The sequence below is a fragment of the Perna viridis genome, chromosome 11, assembly GCF_037379345.1.
Source record: "Perna viridis isolate PV_CMFRI_1.1 ecotype Kerala chromosome 11, ASM3737934v1, whole genome shotgun sequence".
Classification (NCBI taxonomy): Eukaryota; Metazoa; Mollusca; class Bivalvia; order Mytilida; family Mytilidae; genus Perna; species Perna viridis.
This window is the reverse complement of record NC_142455.1, coordinates 8,147,438-8,174,347: the sequence shown is the minus strand read 5'-3', so window position 1 is coordinate 8,174,347 and position 26,910 is coordinate 8,147,438. Positions and strand designations below refer to the sequence as shown.

The window sequence follows — 26,910 nt, the reverse complement described above, 5'->3', positions numbered from 1 at the left end:
TTATTTTACATTGGGAACCCATACAAATCAAACAACAAAACATATACCCTTCGAGCGCCGCAACCAAAATCGATACTAATACCATTTCAAGCCTGATACAACTCCGAATGTGTACATTAGCCAAAACATTGACACCTAAAAGTACCAGTCCATATAAAATTCGGACAGAACCTATGGTTAAGGTGATTCATGGTGTAGAAAAACCCACGGAAGAAATAATGCTTTTTCGATCTTCAGATGCTAAATTTTTATTCACATCTGTACTTCTAATAAAACCATACGTTCATCTCCCACTAAAACCAACACAATCACAGTAAATCAAGAACGATAACACGTGCAAAGTGCTATTTCATGTACAGTCTATATAAATTTTATTTTGAAATTAAATACAAAAATACCAATCATGCCAGGGGCGTAGCTGCCTATATGCAAATACGCAGTTGCGTACTTTCAGAAAAAGTAACAAAAATAAAAACACACATTTTAAAGATGAAATAAAGGTTATTTATCACATATGCATACCATGAACGTAGTATAGGCTCTGAAAAACTGGCTCCAAAATCGTTAAAATTCAGGAGTCTCCCTCAGGGCTTTGCCTTGCCGGATTCACTGGGGCCTTGAGCGACCCCCCCCCCCCAGGCCACTCGCCGTAATTTTGCGTACAACTAAAACAGGCCTAGCTACGCCCCAGCATGCGGTCAATAAAGGTTCAAAATACAAGTGAACTAACATAGAGGACTTAAAAAGGTGTTTGGTTTTGATAATCACATACCCTATATATCGCATCCTTACTAAAAGTACACTTCAAATACATGTAGTTAAAATACATGATACAATGAAATTGATATGTCATGCTTCCTTTTTTTTAAATGGCTGTAATGAGAGAAACGATTTTAATCGTTTTACCAATTTTTTGTTGTTTTTTTTGCAATAATTGTTTTACAAGGGTTATTTAGCTCGTTGATCAAAAATTGGACTCATCACCCTTTTCCGCTTAAAAAAAAATACTACAATATTTGCCCATTTAATGGGTCATGACCTCAAGTCCCTGTGAAACAACCTACAATATTTCAGAACATCACATGATCGATAATAACATCAATCAGAGTTGTACATGTACCTATTGAAATCAGTCCAAACAATTAAGTTGAATTCTATCAAAATATACCCCCCCATTTTTGTTCACTACATATCACTTTATCACTTTATAACTAGTTTTTTTTCACTTCTTTCTCAGCCTTCTTCACATCACTATTGGGACATAATGGATGGATTTAATATGCTTTGATAAAAGTTTAAAAAAATATATATATATGGACTTACCAATTTCTGCCTCATTCTAAGCTGGACCTGTATTTAAGAGATGAAATCCCTGGCAACCAGAAGAAATCAATTTGTGTTGATAGATGACTTTTATTATATACAATATCATAACAATACATATCAACTTCCTCACATAAAAATAGCAGTTACACTCCCACATTACCACATTATACAGTGACATTTTTTTGTGTTTCTACACAGACTTAAGATTTTAAGAATTTTTTTTTAGTTTTCAGATACCAGCTGTAAAGTGGTTCCACATGTATTTTTCAAATAATTGGTTTCAATTGTAATCATGCCAGCAATAACTGTGCCTAATGACAAATAAAAAAAAATAAGTTATAAAGGAAATATCTTTTTTAACTTGAAACTTGAATTGAATAACCTCCTTTCATTTCTAAGTCTTTGAGGCTTGATCTAATCCCAGCATGTATCAAAGTTTAAATTCATTTGTCTATAGTGAAAATCCTTTTTTTTTTTCAATTTTTAATGTTATGACATCTAAATATTGCTAAAATACATAAACATATTTCACAAACAAAAATAGAAAAAAAATATAAATTACCCTTAGTTATTTTTCTAAAACTTCTTTTGAAAATATTCACATTTTCACAAAGATTCAATCCATGAAGGTGATATGTTTATAACAAAGATATATATTGGTGGAAAGTACTTGTACCTAACTCTACAGTCATTTTTTAATAATTTTAAGTCCATTTTCCACAGATTCATCCTTAAATCCACTTTCACTTTTCTACATATTTTAATCAAAATACTGTCTTCTTTAAAAATATGATATCATAGAATACAAAGGACCAATTCAGATATTCAACTTCAGTCTTGTGTTGTTGCAGCATTCTTGTAAAATACATTTTGACCTATGACGAACATCATAAATAATGGCATTCCCAGAATGCAATACAGTTTTTGAATCGGTCCATTCAAATCTTCCAAATTTATGAAGAAATGCGTATTATAAATTAACAAAGTGTTTGATATTATGTCAAAACGTAGTTGTCAAGTTATTCTTATAGAATTTGACATTAATCAACATATGGTACAATTTCAAAGGGAGATAATTTTCAAGAAATTGTTCTGAACAAAGGTAAAGGGAATTTAAGTTTTTTTTTAAAACACAAGAACAAAATTTTAATATATTTAAATGTCTCTCTATGTTCATACATTGCCCTCAAGGGTGTATATGACATAGTTAACAAGATGTTGCTAAGACTACCCCCACTCATCCATTTCTGTCAAACCTAGAAAGGGAAGACACAGTACAAGTGAAAATGCAAATGCAACATACAAAATATATGCATCTTAGTATTCCCCTTGTAACAAGCCGAGAAATCTGTTACAGAAAATGGACAGACAGACAGACAAAGAGACTGCAATATAGTCTCGGCTCATTAGTATAATAATTAGATTATGACAACTTGTCAAGTTACTGGCCTTGTCAAAAAGAAGACAATTAATACAAAAACACACAATGTATAATAATATGAGGACAATGTCCAAACCTTTTTATTCTAACATGAAACTAGTAATTATACCTTACTTTTACTTGACTAAAGACAGTCAGTCACATTCTTTCTTACATGTCAGGTGTTATTACTACAAATACAGAGAATTACTAATTATTCAAATCCACCTTATTGTTTATGAATAAAATACACCAGAGTTATCTCTCTTTCACTACAAAAATAACAATTGAGGTTAAGTTACTATAAGAAATATTGCCCATTTGTGCCTAAAATATTAGTCTTTTAAAATTAACGATTGATAGCTATTTGCCAAATTTGTAATTAAGGTCAGATAAAGAATTGTTATGAATAGAACAAATAAAAAAAAAGGAAAAGAAAAAAGCAGCAACAGTGCAAAGAGGTGGGGGTGGGGGGAGGGTTAATCCAAGTTAAAAAATCACCCTTACTAATATCATCACAATATATCAAAAGTTCAGAATAAAACCAACCAGTATTATAATGCATGGAAAATACCATTTCATTTGAATTAAAAGACATTTTTTTTTTATCCAAATCACCCTAGGTCATGGCGACATCAAATAATGTAACTTACATAGATGTTAGGCAGTTTTAAGATCATGCACTAAAACTAGAGTCAATTCAAGAAAGTCCTGACATTCTGAGTATGTATTTACAGTTGTAATTTGGAAAAAGAAAAATTATTCTCGCTGATAAGTAAAGTAAAACCTGCTTTGACCTTACTGTAACCTGCGTAAACCAGTCACTTCATACGAGTTTCTATACATTTTGAACCTCTGTAAACCAACCCCTGCCTTAAAGGAACAAACGAAGTTTGGTTTTGATAGATTTCAATGTATTAAGGAGGTAAACCTAGGGTAGGGGGCATAACTCTTGAAATCAGTGACATGTTTGTATCATATTAGATTTTATCAAAGCCTATCAAGCCTTCATTTGAAACGGAATGACATCAGTCCAAGTTACTTTGATGTTTACATAAGATTGATGTAAAATGCTGAAGACAAACATTCCAATGATTTGTAAGAATTGTGTCCCTAATCCTAGGTCTACTTCCTTAAGCTAATATCTTCTTGACTGCTTTCTTTTAAGAGTTTATCATATTCATGCACCTAAGCTCCTAAATTATATACATTCATACATAATAGTCACTTTTCACACATCACAAGTAAAAATAGCACAATATGAAAAAATACATGTACACCAAATTCGTTCTACTCTATCAACTGTTCTTATCTTTGGTAGAAATCAATAAAACGTTTCTGTCAGCACTTGTACTGCTTTTATATACATTTTAATTACAGATATAACTAAAAACAATTTCAATGTGATTGGTATATACAGTACCTGAACCGATCTGTGCAACAAAAATTGCGATCGGTCATTGGTCACCGATCAGTTTCTGGTCAGTCATTGATCCGTCAAACCGATCCATTAAACCGGTAATCCCATCACATGACCACAGAGTGGTCACTGTATTTTACGGTTTTTGTTGTTTTATTTGTCAATTTTACTCATATTTATATAATGTAATAGATTTAAACATCAGTTTATACTTTTATTTTACATTACTTTTATTTCAAATAGATCTTACGTCATTTTACATAACAAAAACTGCAATCAGATGGGTCACTGGTCATCAGTCATCGATCCGTCAACAATCAATCAGTCAACGGTCATCGATCTGTCAAATCGTTGCACAGATCGGTTCAAGGACTACAACTGCACATTCGGGTACATCCTAGAACAGTAAAATTATTGATTATTATTTTGTTTTTTTTTATGAAGATTTACAGTAATTATAGTATGTCAATTTTAATCCAAATATATTAATTATTTCTCTTCCTTTTCAAATCTTTATAATGTGAGAAAAAAAGGAGTCAAAAAAAAATTCGCAGAGGATTCAGGCCCACGATTTCAGAGGCAGAACGTCCTAGACTTCTTATAAGGACATTTTATTGAGTACCTTTCATTTTCCTCAAGTAAGCGCAGATTTTAATTTAATTGACAACTATGATACCTAAAATACATGTATAACACAAATTATAAAAGACCTCTTTTGTCATCACTACATGTATATACAGTAAACATGATAATTTCTGCTGTGGACTGAAAATCGTGAAAAATAGATTTTAACCATTTTATAAGGCTTATCAATAGGATTATTGAAAGAAATAAGTTGTCTAAAAAGAAGCTTAAATTTCTGAATTTTTTTCATAGGGCTTGTAAGTCTTATCAAATGGTCCTGTGGATTCACAGAAATGTTTTTTTATTAATCACAAAATTGATACCCACAAAATTGTTCACTTGACAAAATATGCAAAAATATAAATATGTTTAAAGTAAATATATGCTTACACCAAAATCTGATAAAAATTGGAGGAAGGCACCTTCATGAAGTAGAAGTACTTTCATTTATAAGTCAAATAGAATTATTGATAGAAATAAATTGTGTAAATAGAAGCTCAACTTTCTGAATTTATACAGGGCTTGTAAGTCTCATCAAATGGATTTACAGGAATGGGTTTTTTATTCTCATTCAAAGGCATGGGAAGCAGTTGTTCATACAGTAAGGACTATAATTTTATCATAAAAAGGCCTTTTATGCCTAAAATTGATTATAAAACTATACTGATCTGTATCTACACTTAGTAAGTTGGGCAACTGCACAAAACAGAAAAATCTTATAATTATACATCACCCTGAAGAACCATACTGAATACAAATCGGTTAAGAGAGGTAGTCCTAGGTTAGGGGAAATAACTCTTGAAATTAGTGAAATGTTCGAAATGTATTCAATTTCAGCAAAGCCTCTCAAGCTTCCATTTGAAACAGAATGAAATCAATCCAAATTACTGTAATGCTTACATGAGATTGATGTAAAGTGCTGAATACAAAAGTTCCAATGATTTGCAAGAGTTATGCCCCTTACCCTTAGGTCTACCTTCTTAAATGCTATAAACAGTAAGGACTCCTGATAAAAAATAAACCGAGAAAACTGACAAGCCCTATAGAATATAAAACAAAACTTTGGCTGCAATTGGTAAAATGTGCTCAATGATGTATAATATTAGGTAAATAATCAAACTTTCCTTTACATCCAAACAAATGTATATTTTTCAAACTTTCCACCATTATTTTGCTGTAATGTAAAGCCAACCCAGATGTGTGTATGACTACACATGTTCTACATCTATTTTTCTTAAGTTTTCCATTACTAAAACAACAATTACAATACAAATGTAGCCTCATACTAAAGTACTTCATCAAACTTTGTTCTATCTGTATCAAATACAAGTGATACTAAAACATATGTGCAATACAACATGACATACACTAGAAAAAAAACAATATAACAGTCATAAACAATAAACATCAATTATAAACATAAAATAGGCTAAAATGGCAGTTTACAACAATATAGATTTTTTTTTACGAACACTAATTTGACTAAAATCTCCGTACATAGATGTAGTTATGGGAATGGTCTATTCATTTTGAAGTTTTCTAAGATATTTTCAGATTTTATTTCAGAATATATTTTGACTGTCCATTACCAAGGCCCAAAACCTCATTGCCTTGCCTCTGTCTTGACCCTTCCTCTATCTTAACATATAGTTACACACAATTAAAATAGATATCTTGTCTATTCTAAAAGCACCAGCAGATTAAAATAAAATGAGACATTACAAAATAATCTACATGCTTATTAGGCATTCAATCATGTGCACACTGTTACTTACATTTAAAAGGGGAGATAATTAAAAATTCAGTGAAACAACAAATAGAACAATGTGCAGGTATATCAGGGGCGAACCCAAACACTTTGAAATGAAGTGGTGCAAGCCTGGGCTCCTCAGAAAAAAAGGGGGTTGCTAGGACATCATTTGTCATTTTTTGTCAATTTTACACATGAAAATGACATATTTTCCAATGAAAGAGGGGGTGCCAGCCCTCTGCACCCTCCATCTGGATCCACCACTGTATATAATTCTTTTTTGAACAATCAACAAGTGTTATAAGACGACATTTAAAATACAAAAAATTAACAGACTGTGTCTGTACAACAAGATGCCCTGTACTCATTTTTCGTGTTTATGTTTAATTTGGCAGAAAAACCTTGATCAACCATGTGACAAGTCATGTAACTAATGAAAGTTGATCACATGTCTACATATCAATAGTAATAATACAATGTGACAATGCCATAAAAAAAAAAAAAAAAAAAAATACCTTAAATGAAAACCTGAGGTGGGACAGTTTGTGGTCCAAAAAATGTTTCAGACCAACAGACTGGAAGGGTATGAGCCAGTGTTTTAGTGTTGGGCAAACAGTGTACCAATGTGATGATCAGTGAGCAACATAATGATAATTTCTTTTGGCATGTAAAGGACTAGGATTCTCCCATTATCACCGCCTCTTTAACTGATTAGTAATCCACTCTAACCCTTGGTACAACCTGAAAGTACAAAAATAAAAAAAAAAAAAACAATTAATACATCTCACTGGTCAACTATGATGTCTTTAATGGTCTGAAAGTACACAGCAAACTGATTAACCATCTCAATAGTCATTTATTATCCCTTCTATAATCTGAAATTACAGAGATTGTCATTATCACTTCAATAATCCACTTATCTTTGGAATAGCCTAATAGTACTAGTAAAATGCTAGACGGTTAACTATCCAAATATTATTTAAGATTTTGGTTAAGTCAGATGAGATGTATGATTCAGTAATCTGAGTGTCACACATCTGGGAAGTTTTTCTATGTACATGTAAAACCCTATCGGTTGGAACTTTCCCTTTGGAGTCATGCAACAGAAATTTTATTCCTTCAAGAATATCTACATATGCTTCCCAACCTTCCTATAAAATTTAATAAAAGTTCCTTGAGTGGTTTAGGAAAAATTGCTCTTATAACATTTGAAAAACCCTTCAGTTGAATTATCTCCATTTGGAAAAATCAGATAGTAATTATAATGCATGCATGCACACCTACATATGATGCAAAACCATCCTATAAAATTTTAACAACATAATTCCTTGACGGTGCTTATCTAACTGTTTTCCCCAGAAATTAGGAAAGAGTAATCAAGGGAACCAAGGTTATAGCGGTAATCAAAAAAATGTAATCCAGGGACAAAGACCAGACATGGAAAACAGACATACACAACAAAGAACATAAAGTAACTAAAATCATACATACAAGATAACAAAAGTAAATGAGCAACTCGGACTCCACTGAAAACTGGGAGCATGGACCAGATGCACCGGTAGGGTAAGCGTCCTCTGCTTTTCTAGAAACACCCGCCGAGTTGCTCATAAAAAGTCAAGTCCAGGGTAGACAAATGAGGAAAGGAAACTATGACCCGTTGAATAAATCAGTTTTCATGGTGCTGATGGATACACCGTAACGATGGCATGATTAATTTAGTAATTTGAGGGCACTCAATGGTCACAGAAGGTTAAATTGGGGGCACCCCACCTTGACATGAGCCTGATGAGGGCAATTTATTTACTGAAACCTGCAATAAACATCCTTCACTCTAGTAAGGTATTGTAAAGTATCATAAATGGGTGTCAACACAACAGGAGTACATGATTACATGCAAATTAGGTAAAAAATTAAGTTAATCTTATACATGTAACACGAAAGTTGGGTTCGGCCATCTGGAGGCATATTGTAAAATTCATTATGATGGCAGCATGGTACTAGAAGATGAAAACACGGTGCAGCGCCATGCTAAATTGGTCTAGGGAAACCTCTATTACCACAGATGTGGACAGAGAGACTCAGTTATTCTTGTATATACCTACCCACAAACTGTTTTCAAAAGGGGAGTGTAATTAACATGAAGTCATGAGCACATTATTTTTAATCTGAGAAGTAGTATTTGTAGCATACAATTGACCTCAAAGATCAAGGATCCAAATTTACTTTCAAAAGTAAGTGGTCTTCTTCAAATTTGAAATAAATGGTCCGATAGGGGAAAGCCAAGTCCTCCATATTGTGCCAATCAATAGTGTTGAAGGTCCAGGATCTAGGCACATGAAATTTTGAAGGCCCTGGACCAGAAATTGAGGGTCCCAGACTTGGACCACAACTAAATTGAACCCCTGAGTAACTTTACTTACCCTTCACCAGTAAGAGCACAGCAGGCCTGTATGTGCCATGGATGATCTTTGATTGAAGTTAAATTTAAATGCTGTGAAATTTCTGCAGCAGACATGGAGCCTTTGATATCTTGCTTGTTCGCATACACTAGAACAGCAGACTTCTTGAGATCCTGAAAAATCAAAATATTCAAACAGCGCTGTTATTAAACCTCATCTTAAAGTTCCTTCCAAGTCAAGATAAAGGATGCACACAAAAACACATAAGAATGTCAATATATTCATTATTTCAATACACTATGTAAACTGAAAAATTGTGGAATGTTCTCATTCTTTAATTTCCTCTAAATATGTGTGGACTGTGGAAATATGCCTGTTTTTATGCACATACATTTTTGTAATTTAAATTGTAAAAAAAATCACAGGCAAGGGAAGTACAAACTTCATTCCAAAATAAAATTTGTTCATACTGTTTTTTTTTACACCTTGCAGGGGTCATCCGAATCATCATTGTAAGAGTAATCAAGGGAACCAAGGTTATAGCGGTAATCAAAAGAATGTAATCCAGGGACAAAGACCAGACATGGAAAACAGACATACACAACAAAGAACATAAAGTAACTAAAATCATACATACAAGATAACAAAAGTAAATGAGCAACTCGGACTCCACTAAAAACTGGGAGCATGGACCAGGTGCACCGGTAGGGTAAGCGTCCTCTGCTTTTCTAGAAACACCCGCCGAGTTGCTCATAAAAAGTCAAGTCCGGGGTAGACAAACGAGGAAAGGAAAACTATGACCCGTTGAATAAATCAGTTTTCATGGTGCTGATGGATACACCATAACGATCCACGAGTTCATGATGACGACCATAAAACTTCTGTAGTGATGACTTCAATCTTGTAGCAACATAACCCTGTTCCAGAAGCCTATTTGTTAGAGTTCTAGCGAGATACAAAAAGTCTGCGTAGTTTCGGCAAGCTCTGGCATAACGTATGAGTGTGATATGAACACTCCATATGCAGGAGCCAAAAGGATGTTGCCACACATGAAAGGAAAGTTGACAATTCTGAATGAAAAGTCATCACGTTTGTCATAAAGTTTGGTCAATGGAGGAATACATTTAAAGTGAAGCAAATGATTTTTTTGAAGGGGTGCATGTTCAGAACCATGAAATACATAGAAAAGTCTAAATATTTCCTATTTAAGGAGGTAGACCTAAGAGCAAGGATGTAACTCTTACAATCAGTGATACATGTATGTGTGTATCATATTCAACTTCACCAAAGTTTACCAAGCTTCTATTTGAAACAGAATAAAATCAGTCCAAGTTACTTAGATGCTTACAGGAGATTGATGTAAAATGCTGAATACAATGGTTATAATGATTTGTAAGAGTTTTGTCCCTTTCCCTACGTCTACCTCATCAAGCAATATTTTTGGAAGGACCTCAACACAAGTAAAGCCAGAAGTTATTCTAGAAACTGACGGAAGACAATGGAAACAGTTGGGGATTAAAAAACACCAGAGATTTTCCTGCTGTTTTTTGGAACGGGTCCTGGGCGCATGCAACGGGGTAAAAAGTACAAAAATTGTGAATCTAGGATATTATACAGTATTTTAAAGATAAGATCATTGCCATACAGAAGAGTGGATTTTGTGCATCTCATAAATCTCCATTTCAATCATGTACAAATCTTGAGATGATGTTTCAAGTCAAAATTGAGAATTTCAATGCTGAAATTTGGAAAATTTGGAGTATACTACACTAAACACACTATGCTATGTAACAACTTTTTTTTCAAGAAAAAAACTTTAAAAAAAATAAAATAATTATTCAAAGAATAAAATATATCATCAATATTTTATTTTCAATGCATTCTATTCAAATCAATTAGAAATCCTTGACACAGGGGCAGATCCAGACATTTTGAAAAGGATGGGTGCCAGTCAGGTTACTCAGATAAATGGGTGCTGGGGCATTATTTGCCATTTTTTGACGATTGCCAAATTTTTCAATAAAAGAAGGAAAGCTGTCAACCTCCTGCAGCCCCCTTCTGGATCTGCCACTGCATAAATGCACATCTTTTAGGCCTAAAGCCAAATTATATAGCAGTATAAATAAAATTAAAACTGACTGCATCTGAAAAATCTTTAAGAATTGACTTGTGACAGCTGAGGTTAATAATTTAAAATGATCTCCTACAACACATGTTTAACAATGGTGTAAATATGAAAGTCATTCATCTTAATTGATCCAAACATAGGCAGAGCACATTCAAACATTATCTCTTTGTAGTTGTCTATTGTATAACAGATGAAATGAATATGTTAATAAATGGATCATTAACATAAGTCAAGGTCTACAATGTGCAGATGCATGATTACATGTTACAATGTACATGTTATGTTGAAGTGGAAAGATTTTAACATGAATCCAATTTTTTCTATCCAGTGTCAAATTACTAATACATATAACATGGTGCTACAGGAAACAGAGATTATTATTTTAGGCTATAACCTATATATGGTATAAATTGGTTGTAGTTACAGCACTTGTAAATGTTGTATGTAGGATGTCATTTAATAAACCAGAACCAGGTCTCACAAATCTCAAAAGTCTTGACAGGTCATCAGATATTGCAGTTACACATAATATTGTCAAAGATAATCATTCAGTCATGAAGATCACAAGGTTGTAGTTGATATTGAAAATGCAGTAAATAATAAATTACATACAAACTTGATTCTCAAATTTCAGGGGTTGCATGACTCTCGTCTAACAGGGAACAAATAGGAGACAGACCATCTACCAGTAATATGTAGCACAGGGTCTCAGTATCATTTTAATATTCCCATAGATTTCTTTAGTGAAATGCATATTTTTTAGGATTTTTTTTTTTTAAATATGTAAATTGATTCAATAAAACTTATGTAACATTCCTTAGGAGTCATGTGAAAAAATAATTTTCCACAAAAAAAGGTAGAGTGAGTCCATGAAGACAGGACAGAAAAGTAGTCTTGAACTATAGATAGCCATTTTCTTTACTTTCACTTTCCTTTTGCACTCATCAAACCAACCTTTTCAGTGGAACAATTTTTATGTTATAATGTTAGATTTTCTTAACAAAAAGTTTTTCATCTTATAGTGTTATGTTTGCTCTATTTTATAAGTCATTGTATTGAAGCAAAAGATATTGCACTATATTTTTATACCCTCTATGTTTTGACATACCCCCGCTCAGGAATGATACTGGTACCAAAAGGACAAAATTGATATGAAGTTATTTAAACTGTGACTCAAAATTTTAAAGGAATGTGCTCACTGTTTTGCATGTTTTGTGAATATGAAAGTCACCATCTTTCTATAGCTTCAAACTTGTACCAAATTTCACATCATCCCAATGAGCATACTCAGTTTAAAAGTTTTGACAGACTTGTAAACATCAGACAAACAGGAAATGGATGCATTCCCATAAAAGGTTAATGATTTGTAAGTCATTAAGCAGTAAGACTTATTGCCCTATATATCACTAAGATTGCACTAAGATGGACAGCTGACGGGAAGTGAAAAAGAGGATGCCCAAAAAAGACATGGCGAAGGATGGTCAAAAAAGAGTTGAAAGATATAGGGAAAACCTGGAGGGAAATAGAGAAGAAAGCAAAAGACAGGCAGTTGTGGGATCGGCTGGTTGAGGCCTATGTGCTGATGGGCACGAAGAGGATAGGTAGATAGATTATTGTCCTAAACACCTAAGAACAGGAGAAAAATTAAACATCAGCTAGTAACTAATATGATGACATCAGTGACAGACCCAGACATTCAGAAAAAAGAGGGACCGGGCTAGGGTCTGTTATAGTAATTCTCAATTTTCTATGATCAATCTAATTTTTTGGGGGTGCCATACCTACCCCCACACTCCCCACCCCCAAGTCCTCTTCAGATCCTCCTATGGACATGAAGTTGAGGATAACAGAAGAAAATCATGTTCAATAAAAGCCTGTGAAATCAACAATTCCATATAGACATCAAGATATATAGGAAGATGTCTGTACATGCCATGGTTGAAACATATTTTGGATATAATTATAACGTTGTTTTTTTTTGTTTTTTTTTTGCAATTCAAAAAATCTATATTTACATGTATATCAAAAACAGCACACCACAAAGCTGTAATGTCCTATAGTTAGGTACAATGTTACAATTATCACATATCCTAATTATAGGTCATAATACTCAATCACACCTGACAGGTGAACTCTAAATCATTTCCTTTCAGATCAATACTGTACAAATCCCCTGAGGGAAATGTATTTAAACAGGATATTTTTTTTATGGCAAAATATTAAGATGTAGAAATACATGTACATGTATGATGATACATTGTAATAATAAGAAGCACTCTTAAGAGTGATATAAGTTAATTCCACATGGGGCCTGTAAGGGCAAGTGCTTTATACAAAACATTAATTTTTGACATGCATGTAGATGACAGACAAGGCACCAACCATTTTATTAACAAGAGGGGGGCTTGGATCTTTTTGAACAAAAAAAATAAAAAAACACAACTATATGTTTTTTTCCAATTTCTCATTTAATAATAAACAAAGCAAATTTAAAAAAAAAAATATGGATTTTGATTGCTGCTGAAATACATGTATTAATAAAAATTTTGCACTTACAAGAAAAGAAATTATGATCCCACATCAAATCTAATCCCCCTCATAAAAATGGTTTATGCCTAAGCTTAGCATTGATGCATATAAAAGGATGTATATATACAGACACAAAATTTTTTAATATTTACAAAACCTAGACCATATTTACTCATCACATACAACATTGAAATATTATTGTAAACCACATGCTCAGGAAACAAGCAATCTTATAAAAGGAATGTATACTTAAAACAAGTACTACATGTATCTTTAAAAAAGATAGCAGACACACTGACTTGTTTTATTAATATCGAATCCAATTAAGATTTTATTTCATCGACTGTTGAATGTGCTGTGGTTTATATTTCAATCATTTTAATGGTTCAAAAGTAAACTATCCCCAATATTTTAAAGATTATTCAATGTATAAAATTGATTGAAAATATTTGGGACATCCTTGTCCCCAATGGAGCCTCGAATTTCAAGGTTTCTATCACTTTTGTCCAATTAAATGCAAGGTTGTAAGCTCTGTTGGTTACACTGCCATGGTTCAGTACAATGGATGACATGATGTCAAAGCGAACTTTGTGAATACCAACTGCATTAGAATTGGAGTTTTAACCAAGTATATGAAATATTGCCATAAAAAAGAATACAAATTGGTATAAAGTCACAATACGATCAATATTGTAATCAGTTTCCAGAAACCAAGAGACCTTGTACTGAGAGTGAAAGATGCGATGCAATAAAGTAAAATTCATCCCGTGAAGCATGTTTTTGTTACACCTAATTCTGAAGATGTACATAAATTAGAACCAAGAGCTCAACCGGCCATATCTCTCATATTGGATAAAATTTTCTGAAATGTCGTATTCTACTGGGAGAGCCAAACAATTTTGTTAATTAATCAAATAAAAGTTCTATAAAAAATGTATATACATGGTACATTGAATATATTTATCAGTATAGTGTAATGTGAAATATGCCACTGTGAAGTACACTAATTGTTTATCAGAGGAGATCAGTCATTATATCTTCTGGAAGACTACAAAACTTGCCACAGCTATTACAAGGGAGGTCTCAGGGTTTCAGGGGTGGTGTAAAGAATACCAACAACAAAGAGTTCCCCCATTTTAGTACTGTGTTCACTCCTGTCCAGCATGCCTTATCTTGGATCTGTAGCAGTATTAGATGGGTTACACCTAAATTTTGTATATAGATGTCAAACTTCCATGTAACCTATTATTATTTCTTCATCCCTATTTTTTCAATATTGCTTATATTGTAAACCAAGAAAAACAAATATTTAGCTAATTATTAGGCCACTGCTTGAACTTCAGACTTGGTTTTGTGAAGTCAATGTACAAGAGTCAAATTTAGTAAGGCAAAAGAAAAAAAGTCTTGTTTCCTGCCACCAGTATGAAAAAATAGGATAGGTAGGAAAGTTATCTAATTTTCAAAATAAAACTTTACACTGAGTTAAAGGGGATCAATCTACATGATCTAGACTTTAACAGTGTTAGCCAAAATGACCATAAAATAATTAGGGTAGGCACACACACACACAAATAGGGTAAGTAGAGTAGCAGCAAACAGACATACTATAAAATATAATAACTTTCTATAACAATAAACATTTTATTTGTATATACATGTACAAATGTATGTGTTTTGTATTTAAGGACCATTCTGAGTAAGAATCGGGCACCAGGTGGCACATATTCCCCAATTTAGTCATTTTTGCCTAAAATATATTCAGTATATACCACTAGAAAACAACCAAAAAGCTTTATCCTGAAGCATCTGTGACATAGATATTTTTTTACTGTTTATACAGGGATAGAGTGCAAGAAAATTTTCTCACCATTTTTCCGTAGTGCTTTCAACTAAATTTGACCTATCAATATTTTAAAAAGGCCAATTTTGCGAACACTTTGATGGTTAGCAGGTATAATTTATTGGTTAATGCAATAAAATCTCTGCGTTTTTTCCCTTCATGTGCCACACCTTATATACATTTTGCCCGATTCTTAGACGGAAGTACTTAAAATAAAGATGCATATTTTGTATTATAGAACAAAAAGTTAAAAGTCTTTAAATATGATATTGTCCTTATTATGAATACTGTAAATGGAACAAAGAATGTTTACCCTTACCAAAGGACCTATATACTTGTGTCAATAGAAATTATTCATTTTAACATCTTTAAAAAATTTTGGACCATTTAAACAACTGTATAAATATTATTATACTAACTTTATCTTTGAGTACACCATGTATGTTCATTTTTAATAACACAATACACACTTTCTTCATACATGTACATGTATCTACATGTATTTTAGGAAATACATGAAAAGCTGAAGACACAAGTTACAAAATCAGAGATTGCTATGGGCATTTATAATGATTTGGCTCTTTCACTTAGAGAACACACACACTATATGACAAAATCATTGCATTTTTAAGGTCACAGTGTTCCCACATGGTACTACATTTTAAAACGTGTACTGAATCATTGTGTAGGCGAGGTGTACATGAATTCAGAACAATCAAACTGCCAGACTGTTGGACCAATCAGACGAAAACCTGTTCAGTCGGACAAGATATCCAAGATATTTGACCGAGTGTCCAGCAGATTTGAGACCATTATTCTTAGCACCAACAGAAAAGGTCCGACAGTTTTAGTTTTGGTCAAACAAAGACTTTTTAGATATCTGACCAAATGTTCTGTAGGTCAAATACATGTAGAATTTTCCATGGGTATGCATGGTAATGATACATTTTTTTGTGTGTTTTTTTTTTTAATATTTACTATAAGGCCGTTTTTTCTTTTCAAGATGTCACCAAAGTCCATTTCACATGATTTACATAATATGAATATTAATTTGATAACTAATATACATCTGAATAATATCCATGTTTGCTTACATTAATTAAGAATTCATACAAGGTACTATACCCAGACACAAACCACACCTATTTTAGACTATGCTACTCATACGGCAAATGAAAATCAAACAGGGTTGTGGTCTCAAAGCATTTTAGGACGTACATATAATATTAGAATTGTATATACATGTACATTACATGTATTTAAATTTATATATATAATATTACATGTAGATAGGAAAGGACTGAATAAGTATGATTTACATTTGTCCAATACATTTTGATTTGAGTAAACAAAACATATTTGAACTAAACCTGAACATACATTTTTTTTTCTGGTATTGAACACTGACTCACTACAAATTTGATAGAAGTAAATCAACAAACCTCATGATTTAACATTTTATAGAGTTCCTCTTTGGTAATTGACAACCGTTCCCTATCTGTGCTATCTATCACCATAATAACATACTGAAAGAGAAAACAACAAAAGTAAATACATTTCATACATGTACATGTACAATTGACATCTTATTACTACAGATGTATCAGTGTTCAAAGATTTTTTTCAGATATTAAGGTTTCCTCAGGAAAAATCCATATAAAATCAACTTTCCCACAGTCAATGACTGCTTTCCTAACAAAACAAATCCTTACAGCATATGAAGTTTTCAACTTGGCACAGGAAAGTGTAACTAAGTACCTAACTTTCCCTGACCCAAATTTCACTTGTCCCGGGTAACGGGAAATAGGAATCCTAGAACACTGTGTATATGTACATGTACATTGCTTTCCACAGCAGGTTAATTATAGTGTCAATACAAAATTCCAAGTACCTGTGCAGTGAAAACCTGTCCAAACATACCCTGAACAAACAGAAAACCTGTCTTAACCAAACTGTTGTGAGACAGTTCTTTCTAATAAATACCAATACAATTTGATAAGGGGTCGGATAATCATAATCACCTCATTCTGTAATGTAAATACATGTTATCATGATGTAATCAATTATATTTAAAAGTATTAAATCTGCCCAAACCCTGAATTTGATCCTGTCTTAACAGAATATCTTGTTCATTCCTGAAGAGATTTTGGTTTAGACAGGATTCACTATAGCCGACATGCATGATATGCTAAAACCAGTGTCTTTCTCATGAATTTATTATAACACAATGTATTATAACTGATACAAAATGTATATGTGTATACAGATGTACAGTAGTTCAGCTCTTTAGGCTTTCTTGATTAAAACAAAGCACAGAGGCTCAGAGTTTGTCTAATTCAAATGATACGTGTAATTTCCCCTCACACATTTTTAAAGTTCATACATTTGTATATCTCCAGAGCTATATTGCCAGAGAAGAACAATATACATGTACATTGTATATATATATGTATACTGTACAGCAATTTATTTTTGCTGATACAATGTACATTTTACAATTTTTGCATTTCTTTTTCCTCAGCTACAAAATAAGTATAATTTTGCTCCTAGCAGGCCCTAAATGATATGTTCTGTAAGATACTCATTGCCATTTGTCTTCCCACCATTTTTTTCCTTGCAAAACTATGGCAAAAACAGTGTAAAACCCTTACCAACATACATCATGTACAATCCTTGAACCGATCCATGCAACGATTTGATGGATCGATGACCGTTGACTGATTGATCGCTGACTGATCAATGACCTGTGACTGATCAGATCACAGTTTTTTTTTAAGTAAAATGGTATAAGATCTGTTTGAAATAAAAGACATGTAAAATTTAAGTATAAATTGATGTTTAAATCTATTACATTATTACATATATGTAAATATGTGTAAAATTGACAAATAATAAAAACCGTAAATTACAGTGACCACTCTGTGATCACGTGATGCGATCACCGGTTTAATGGATTGGTTTGACGGATCGATGACTGACCGGAAACTGATCAGTGACCGATGACCTATCGCAATTTTAGTCGCACAGATCGCTTCAGGTACAATGTAAGTTGGTTTACAGAACCATTTTGCACAAAAATTATCATGAATAATTGTTAATTCAGTCAATCTTTAAACTTAAATGGCAAACTACTGAAAATTGTTTTGGTCCTGATAAGCAAATGCTTAAATGTTGCAAATTCTTGCAAATAGATTTGAATAATCATTTTTTTGTTACAAATGTACATGCTGCATAACAAGGATTTTATTTTTTGCATTTGAAGACAGCACCAATATTGACCATGTACAAATGCATGTATTTTACTTCATGTACATGTATATTATTCACATTATATACATGTACATATATGCATCTAAACATTCCAACCTACTTTTTTGAAAACAAGTTTAGCAACAGAAACTTTACTTCAACTACATGTATATTGGAAATGCATGTACACTGACTAGTACTACATTGTATGTGTAGGGCAGGGTACATGATAAGTATCATTGATATGTATAGATTTCTTGCCATTTCCTCTCACAAATACATGTACATGTATTTAGTCAATGTAAAAATAATTAAAAAAAAATGAAGCTTTAAAAAGTCTTTACAATAAAACATGGATGCTAAAATGCATCTCTCCAGCTCAACAAATTGTGAATATTCTAATTTACTACAGGAATATAAGATTTTGGTGTTCTCATAATTTAAAATAGTACAGTGCTTTAAAACTGGCATACATGTAGCATACATTTGTAGCTCTTATGGCCTTCCTGCAAAATTATAGCACAGTACCCATAGTGCATTCTACCTACATGTAAAATTAACTACTCATAGCACTGTGCTAAGAAATCATAGGGCTGCAAAATACAGCACTATAATAGCCTGGGAAGAACACTGTACAATGTGCTAATAGTCTTCAGAATGTACATGTATTTCTCAACTTAACTGTTCCTCAACACTGGACCCATGGTTTCATTAAAAGTTTGACATACCTGTGCATTACTGTAATATGAGTTCCATGATGAACGTAAATTTTCTTGTCCACCAATATCCCACATCAGAAAGTGGATATTTTTCCAAACAACTTCCTCAACATTACTACCGATGGTAGGAGATGTATGTACAACTTCATTCATTAAACTAAAATGTAAATAGATCACAATAAACAAAATGTAACATTTTTGTATTATACATGTGAAATGTACAGTAAAAGTAAAATATGTACAAATGTATATGCATTTACATGTACAAAGTACAATGTACCTGTCAACAGTTAATAAGACATGCACAATAGTTACATGTTGATCTTTGTATTTACATGTGTAAGTATTGTTTTTTATATTATTCAGAAAGGTCAAGCCTAAGGGGAGTTCCCCAAAAGAAAGGTACATAGTGTCCCTATGTTATAAATGTACATTGTAGACTACTCAGGCAGTGATTTTTCTAGTGCTCGTCATTTTCGACATTATAGAAACTTTTCATAAATGTAGTAAATGCATGTGTAACAGTCAGATGATACAGAAATATCTATGTCAGATGCAAATAGTATTTGTCTCATTTTTTTTAGTGACAGGCTTTCAAAATCATGGAAAAACAACCTGCTTAGGGCATACATTTGTACAAATAGGTACAATTTTTTATATAAAATCAGGGATTTCACTTTTTTTAACGCAGGTACATGTACCTTTGGTTTTGTATTAGGTACCTTTCATCATTTTCTTTTATAAACATATATGAAATTTTTGAATTCAAGAGGTACCTTTCAGTAGCTTAGAAGGGTAAAAGTACCTGGTACCACCTCTTACTGAAAGGCCTGTAAAATACGGCAAACAGCCTATGGCCATACAATATACATGTACATTTCTTTTGTTCATTTCGATGTTGTTAGGTAACATTAATTGTTTATGATAATACTTACAACTGGTATAAAATGGTAGTTTTCCCTGCATTGTCTAATCCAACTATGATTACTTTATGCTCTGAAAAAAAAATATTACAAGGCATACAGTAACGTGAAATAATGTATACATACATGAACATGCACAAGATCTTTATACATGTAGTTAACAAATTGCATCATATGCATCATGTAGAGTGACATGTACATGTACTTGTGCAGTATCATTTAGACATTGATGACAAGGAGAAATGGTGTAATAAGTATATTTAAAATGCCTGTCTGAAAGTCTGACATCACTGAGAATGCTCTTCACATTTCCACATGTACACATGTAAGTAAAATCAGCAGAAATTATTGTGGGGCTTAAATATGAAGGTCCCTAAATTGGAATTCCTAATCTTTAGTTGGAAACAAAAGATTTGTCTTTCTAGTATTTCTTGGAATGTCCATAATAATGTATCTGAGTGCAGTTCTACTGGTCAGGGAGTAAATCTCACTCAACAAAAATTGTTATATGATAGCTCAATATTTGAATTTCAGCGATATAGTAGATGTTATATCTTTAATTTCTGGCAGGAACTTGCTTCACAGGAAAAGACGGAAAACGGTTGGCAAGAATAATTTGCTGGCAAGAGACTACTCCTTGACCAGTATACTAGCCTCTACTCTAGGACTGTTGGGATGTTGGAAACCCTTAAAGAATTATTGTGTCATTCTGATCAAAAATATCAAACAAACTGAATTTCCAGTGGACTATGCGACATTAAATGAAACTGAACGTAATAGAAAATAGTAGCGGATTCCATAAATACTTCATTACCTTCATTTGTGAATAAACTCCACAGTCTCGAAAATAACAAGCCCATGGTAAAATCTTAAGTACTAAAGAAAAGAAAATGTGCTAAATGACTACACTACTTCATCCTTCTTCGATTCGAGTATCCATTTGACGATAAAAATTCTACAAAAAACCTAAAAATTCCCAATTAATTGTGCTTTGTGTGACTCAAGACTGTTGACACGAGACACCGGAAGTGCAAAATGAAACGAAATAAATCAGCGCATGAGCGAAGAAATGAAAGTAGCTTTTTCCTGTCTACGACTGAAAAATGAGTGGAACAAGTGAAAAATTAAAAATGTAAAGTTCAAACAAATGCTGTGAGCTTTACCATACATGACATGTACATGTACTGTCTGTGCAAGAATCATAAACATTAAAAAGGACGTTACAATGGCAGGGGGGTGGGGCGTTGACCCGGATGAAAATTTTCGCTTTGAAAGTACAATATTTTCATTTATATTTAAGCAGCAAGCAAAATCAATATTTCTATTTGAAATTCTGTCTTGTTAATTAAGGGGGAAGTTTTTTTCAATAAATGAATAACTTGAACATTTTTTTCCTAAAAAATCCAACCCCATACCCCCTTTCCTCTCGCTCTCAAAATGGCTAGTAACTTTATAGCACTTCGCAGTACTTTACATTTTTTTATCCCTTAAGGGCATCTCTAGCAACATCCAGTTCAGTTTTGGCCAGTCAGATCAATCTGTACAGGTACCAGAAATATTGGATGGTTGGAATATTTTACACGTATCATGTGACATGTACAAAATTCAGAAGACAGCTGCAAATTCCAAACAAGAAAATGATTGCCTTTTCTATCTTAGAAAAGCTATGCTTCGATTTTGATAATATAATCAGAGTTAATATATTTTTTTCCAAGGCGGGTTAGGTTCTTGACAATAGCAACAGTGGAACAGTGGAGATACAAGTATGTTCATATACATGTTTCCCGAAGTATTTAAAAACATATCATTCTTTTCTTTAAATAAGTGAAATAAATTTTAAAAAAATTTGAAAACTGTCAGTTAAGATGAATTTATTTTTACTGAAACGTAATCTTTACCTATGATTTTTTATTTGTTTGATTAACGGAAATAATGAATGTTCTCCGGAAGGACAGAACTTTTTGTTACTTCCGGGACATGACTTTTTTGTTAGTATATTGGGGAATCTTGAAGGAAATTTAGAAAGTACACTTTGCGGCGCTCGCTATTAGGAGCCAGATACAAAATGTAGTCCAGATAATTATGCTGTCTTGGAGCTGGGAGCCTAATTTTTGGGTTTTTGATCCTTCAAGATCAAAACACCTTATGTCACCAGTCTGAAACTTACCTGCTATTTCAGAACACTACACAAACATATAGTCAAAATTTAATTTCTTTTATATCATTCAATACCTCTTTTATAACCAGTAAATATGTTTCTTGCAATTATTCAGCTCAAATATATTTTATTATTTTTGCCAATAGAATTGAGATCTAGTCTTCATATCAACTGAAGATTTGAGGGACTCCTTATCAGCCTTGAAAAGATATTTAGTAGTAAATTTGCATTTAGGAAATTTAGTTCTTACAGTAATGTGTCAAGTGGATTCAAATGTGTTATGCATGTTCCATTTCACACTCTTATCAGTCAAATTCTCCTGCCTGGATATCCATTTCTGACATAAAAGATTGTGATGTGCCAACTCTGGTGTCCATTTGTTACCCCTTTATGTAGACATTGTTATTTGACTGTAGATAAATAGATCTCTTCAAAATTGTAGTATGAGGTGCCATACCACAAAAAGAAGGATGGAAATGATTTTGGGTGTTGGCTGGGACTTGAACTGATAAGGAATGTTGGGCCAGAAACAAATATTTTCATGCAGTATAATAATTTGAGTGAGAGTATGTGTCTCTTTAAAATTGTACCAAAGGTGCCATCACCCACAAAAGAAGGCTGAGAATGATTTTGGTAATTTTGGTATTTGAGGAATAAGGGGCCATTGCCTTTCCAGGGTATGAAGAATTTTCTTTTAAACATCACTTTGCCTTGGGGAATAATTCACTTTCCCTTAAGAAAGTTTACTATCCCTTTATGAAGCCTGCTGACTTTGTTAGGGGGGTTTCCCTCTGAGAAAATTTCTAAAAATAAAATGTAAAATCCTGCACTCTGAGCCTACCTGGCGGGGTTTTAGATGCTTGGGAAAATGTGAATTTTGTCCATTTTTTTATTGCTTTTCAAGAAATTTTAATACATTCATGTTGTACCGCAACAACAACTTTGAAAGGCTTCACATGATCATAAACCAGTGCAGGTGCATTTGAATTTGTTTCCATACAATGTTTATGGCTAGAAAAATGAATATATTGTAAACCATTTGTCATACTTTGGATAAGCTTTATCTAATTTAAGCTCAGAGTTGTTTTGCATTACAAAAGGTGGTAATTGTCATACAAAAGTGGGGCATTACTGGTATGATTTATTTAACCTTAAAATAATAATCCTCATAGACATCTATTTAAAGAGTAACTTTTGAACTACAAAAATAATTTTACATCTGGTACCAGCTAGTAAAATGTAAAAAAAAAATACAAAGTTTACCTTGAAACTTGGTTGGATTCAGTAATAAACAGAAGCCCTGTAGAGCTTTCCACTGAAAGACAGCATCAAACTCTGCAAAAAATGACTTTCCAGATGGGATGTACTGACAATGAACCTGGCTTTCCCAATGCAATATTTCACTTTCCTCAGGTAACAGAAAATGGGAATCTTCATTACCTGCTTTCAGTTAAAAGTTTTTTACATCAAATATGATGTGATATATTTTTAACTGCTTTTTAGTCTGATTCTTTTCCTGTGCCAAATATATTTTAAACACAATATTTAATTGTAAAAATCATACAACTTTTTTTTTTATTTTGCAGGGATTTATCCATTCCTATACCTTCTGAAAGAGAAGCAGAAATCATTTGTAGAACATTGAGTGTGGATGCTGAACCAAAAAGAGGGGGAGTATCAAGGATCATAAAACAGCATGGGAGTACTGTTACTGTGTAAGGCTATACAGTGTACTTGTTCATAGTATTATATATTTTAACCAGTAGAAATGGTTTAATACACAATGTGTATTGAAATTCATGTCACATAATTCTCAAATAATTCTCATAATCATTAATAAATCAAAATTCTTTCAACTAGATGTTTGTTTGTTTGTTGGGGTTTAACATCCGAGCAGCAATATTTCAGCAATATTCAGAGGATGAACATGAAATTGATGATAAAATGAACATGAAATGATGATGAAATGAAAAAGGGATGGGACACAAGGACAATGGAGTCGACAAATTTTGTATTGCCACTGGAAATAGGGAGAGGTGGGTAGGGTCGGGCAATTTAGCCTCCTGTGGCGGAGCCCTATGGTTCCTACTCCGGGAGAATACCACAGTAGGGTTCTTTAACGTGTGAGGAACGTGGCATCTTTCCCAACACGATGCACCACTATGGTTTGCGGTCAGGTTTTCCGTATTATTGCCTGACAGCCCCAGCATGTAACACACCAGGGGTACCCCATTCCACCACCTGGGGCACGCAACCCAGTTGCTCTGTGGGCAGAGCGTCCTAGCCCCTGGCTAAAGTTCTGAGCACTATTTAGTCGCCTTTTGCGACAAGCTTAGCGCTGCTGTAGGCTTATTCTTTTGACACCCAGACCTGCACGGGTACTTTCAAGTAGAAATTCCTGCAATAAATGTAAACTGCATGTCTCAAGTTACATGTAGCATTGCTAATAACCAATATCAAAATATATGATTCACAAAGTATAAACTTTGAAATTATATAGTAGTCTCTATAGTGGCTATTCAGTATTGAAATATGTGAGGAAAAAAATGGAACTATTGTAGTATAATGTTTTTACCCTTCTTTCTCTTTTTATGATGAAACACACAGATAAATACAAATGTACAATTAATTACCTTTTCGTACAGCACAGTGAAATTTGAGAAATATTAACATAAAGGCATCCCGATAAACGGGGAGATAATTCATATTATTTTTTTTGTTTTTTTTTGTTTGTTTGTTTTTTTGTGTGTGTATGTGTGTGAATTTTTTAGTTTTATTTTCTCAGTTTGAACATCAAATTGTCCTTACTCTATGACTGTTATATTTTGTAGACACTTTGAGGCACTAGAGGCTAGAATGCTGAGAGTTAGTGTGAACAATTTTTTTGATCATTTGAATCTTGTATTACAAACCATTGAACAGTTTGGTCCACCATTGTCAAATACGTGACCGGTAAAATTAAGAGTGAATAATTTCATAATGCTGGGCGTTGTGGATAGCGAGTCAAGGGCAGCTGAAGATTGGTAGACATATGAAAAACTAAATTGTTGTACAAGTACAATATAAAGCGTGTGATATGACGAATGAATGTTGTTTTGTTTTGTGAAATTAATAGTAGATCAAATTAAACCCTTGAAATATTTCTGAGTTTATTGTATCTTTGTATCCTTTTTGTTAAAGAGGGATATTATAAATTGGAAGTACCAGATCATTTTTGCTACACTTTGAAATAATCTTGGATGCAGTTACATAGTGAAACAGCTAACAAAGGAATTCAATCCACCAGGTGGCACCACTAAATATTTGTTAAATATCATTAGAAATAAAGAACAATAACTCTGTTAAGAATTCTGGTGCAAACTGAGGAGCTAAGAAAAAAGTATTAAATGAAATAAAAAAAATCAACTAATTAAACTATAATTTTAATTCAGATATGACAATTCTGCTTAGTGCATCCAAAGTTTTTTTATGTTATGAATAAGGCGGAGTTATTCTGATGGATGATATAATGTTAACAAATTAATTTTCACAGATTCTGTCAAGTGAGCCTATTTGCGGGTATCAATTTTTCATGGATTCAAAAAATGATATGCATTATATAGTGTTAAAAATCAATTTCACATGTACTATTTTTTGTGGTTTTCTGTCCACAGAAAAAAAAAATTAAGAAATAATATGGACAATAGAAAAGCTCTTAAAAGTTCCTTCAAAAATATGCTATGAATGAAGATCTATAATTCAATATTGATATTGAGATTTTAAAAAGTGATAAATTGGCACTTTAGTGTATAACTATTTTCAGTGTGTTATTTTATATCTTAACTCGATTTTAGGACATTGTTTTAACTCTCATTAATAAAGTTTAGGAATTGGAAGTACAGAATGTGTATATAATCATTTGATTTTGAGTACATCTTGTATACAATTAATTTTTATATTAATATCTACCTACATTTGTATATATCTGATTCTGATACTGCTGATGAGAGGTTACTCCTTGAAACATGTGTACAGCATATCAAAATTTGCAGTAGAAGTTGTATATCAACTCTTTGTAAGTGCTATTAAATTTCAATTTAACATGACTACTCATTTACCAGGAATGATAGTATGGTAAACGTTCTGTTTTGGTATCATCATCATTGTTGTTATTTTGAAAGAATAATCAAGGGAACCAAGGTTATAGCGGTAATCAAAAGAATGCAATCCAGGGACAAAGACCAGACATGGAAAACAGACATACACAACAAAGAACATAAAGTAACTAAAATCATACATACAAAGTAACAAAAGCAATTGAGCAACTCGGACTCCACTAAAAACTGGGAGCATGGACCAGGTGCACTGGTAGGGTAAACGTCCTTTGTTTTATGGACAATAACATTAGTTTAATTAAGTGTATGTGTCTCAGTAAATTAAAGAAAT

The 26,910-nt window shown here is 32.8% G+C and overlaps 2 protein-coding genes across 3 annotated transcripts; one reads left to right on the top strand and one right to left on the bottom strand.

The window, feature by feature from the left end:
• Positions 1–1,393: 1,393 nt before the first annotated feature.
• On the bottom strand, positions 1,394–21,372 carry LOC148602845 (ADP-ribosylation factor-like protein 5B). Its single transcript, XM_088554062.1, has 6 exons — positions 21,142–21,372; positions 20,340–20,400; positions 19,414–19,561; positions 16,879–16,962; positions 8,961–9,112; positions 1,394–7,281 (listed from the first exon to the last, which is right to left on the bottom strand). The coding sequence occupies exons 1-6, from the start codon at positions 21,185–21,187 to the stop codon at positions 7,233–7,235; spliced, it is 540 nt and encodes a 179-aa protein (XP_088410188.1). The 5' UTR covers positions 21,188–21,372; the 3' UTR covers positions 1,394–7,232.
• On the top strand, positions 21,343–25,627 carry LOC148602844 (EKC/KEOPS complex subunit Lage3-like). 2 transcript variants are annotated; one of them, XM_088554063.1, is made up of 3 exons: positions 21,343–21,459; positions 24,072–24,200; positions 25,317–25,627. In XM_088554063.1, exons 1-3 carry the CDS (start codon positions 21,431–21,433, stop codon positions 25,432–25,434), a joined length of 276 nt encoding a protein of 91 aa, XP_088410189.1. In that variant the 5' UTR covers positions 21,343–21,430; the 3' UTR covers positions 25,435–25,627. The 2 variants fall into 2 exon arrangements, with proteins under 2 accessions (XP_088410189.1, XP_088410190.1); XM_088554064.1 differs by having other exon boundaries at positions 21,390–21,479.
• Positions 25,628–26,910: the final 1,283 nt, after the last annotated feature.